The sequence below is a fragment of the Penaeus monodon genome, chromosome 21, assembly GCF_015228065.2.
Source record: "Penaeus monodon isolate SGIC_2016 chromosome 21, NSTDA_Pmon_1, whole genome shotgun sequence".
Taxonomy (NCBI): Eukaryota; Metazoa; Arthropoda; class Malacostraca; order Decapoda; family Penaeidae; genus Penaeus; species Penaeus monodon.
In genome coordinates this window covers 27,303,375-27,303,922 of record NC_051406.1, presented here as the reverse complement: position 1 = coordinate 27,303,922, position 548 = coordinate 27,303,375, and the positions used below count along the sequence as shown (strand labels likewise).

The window sequence follows — 548 nt, the reverse complement described above, 5'->3', positions numbered from 1 at the left end:
AAATTTATCAGATCCTTCAGTGCTTTGGAGTGTGATCGCCGGACTGTTACTTCTGGTGCTGGCACTCACGGCGGCACTCCTGCGCCAAGCCCGTAATTCGTGCTGTTGCTCAAAGGTAATGTTACGTTGCGCCAACTGCCCTTTTTTTCTTAACGCCACATGTTTCCATCTACAATGGTTACTTATTCCCATGCACAACGGCCCCTGACATCTCCCGACCCCGCAGGACGCCCGAGAAGCCCAGCGACAAGCCTCTTCGACCAAGCAGGAGGCGCGTCCCATCAACCCTCAGTACCTGGAGCCCGTCGTCCTGCGCCCTTCACAGCCTCTGCCGCCGGTCCCTCTCCTTCCCCCTCGCGCATCCAGGATCCACGCCAACCTGACGGACCACCTGTACGAGGAGCTGGGGGAGACGTCAACACAAAACGCCAGACGATCGGAGTCGGAACTGGGGTCGTCCTTGAGTGGCATGTCGTTCTCCTTGGGCGACTGATGTCAGTGTCGTTTCCATTGTCGGGGTTGATGTGAATTCTGTTTCGTTGCAGTAG

The 548-nt window shown here is 56.9% G+C and overlaps 1 protein-coding gene across 1 annotated transcript in view; it reads left to right on the top strand.

Moving 5' to 3' along the window:
• LOC119586397 overlaps window positions 1–548 on the top strand; it is a 2,713-nt gene extending 2,165 nt beyond the window's left edge. The window contains exons 4-5 of the mRNA XM_037935119.1: window positions 12–115; window positions 227–548. Coding sequence (XP_037791047.1) covers window positions 12–115; window positions 227–493 — 371 coding nt within the window. The 3' untranslated portion in view covers window positions 494–548. The remainder of the gene's footprint in view (window positions 1–11; window positions 116–226) is intronic.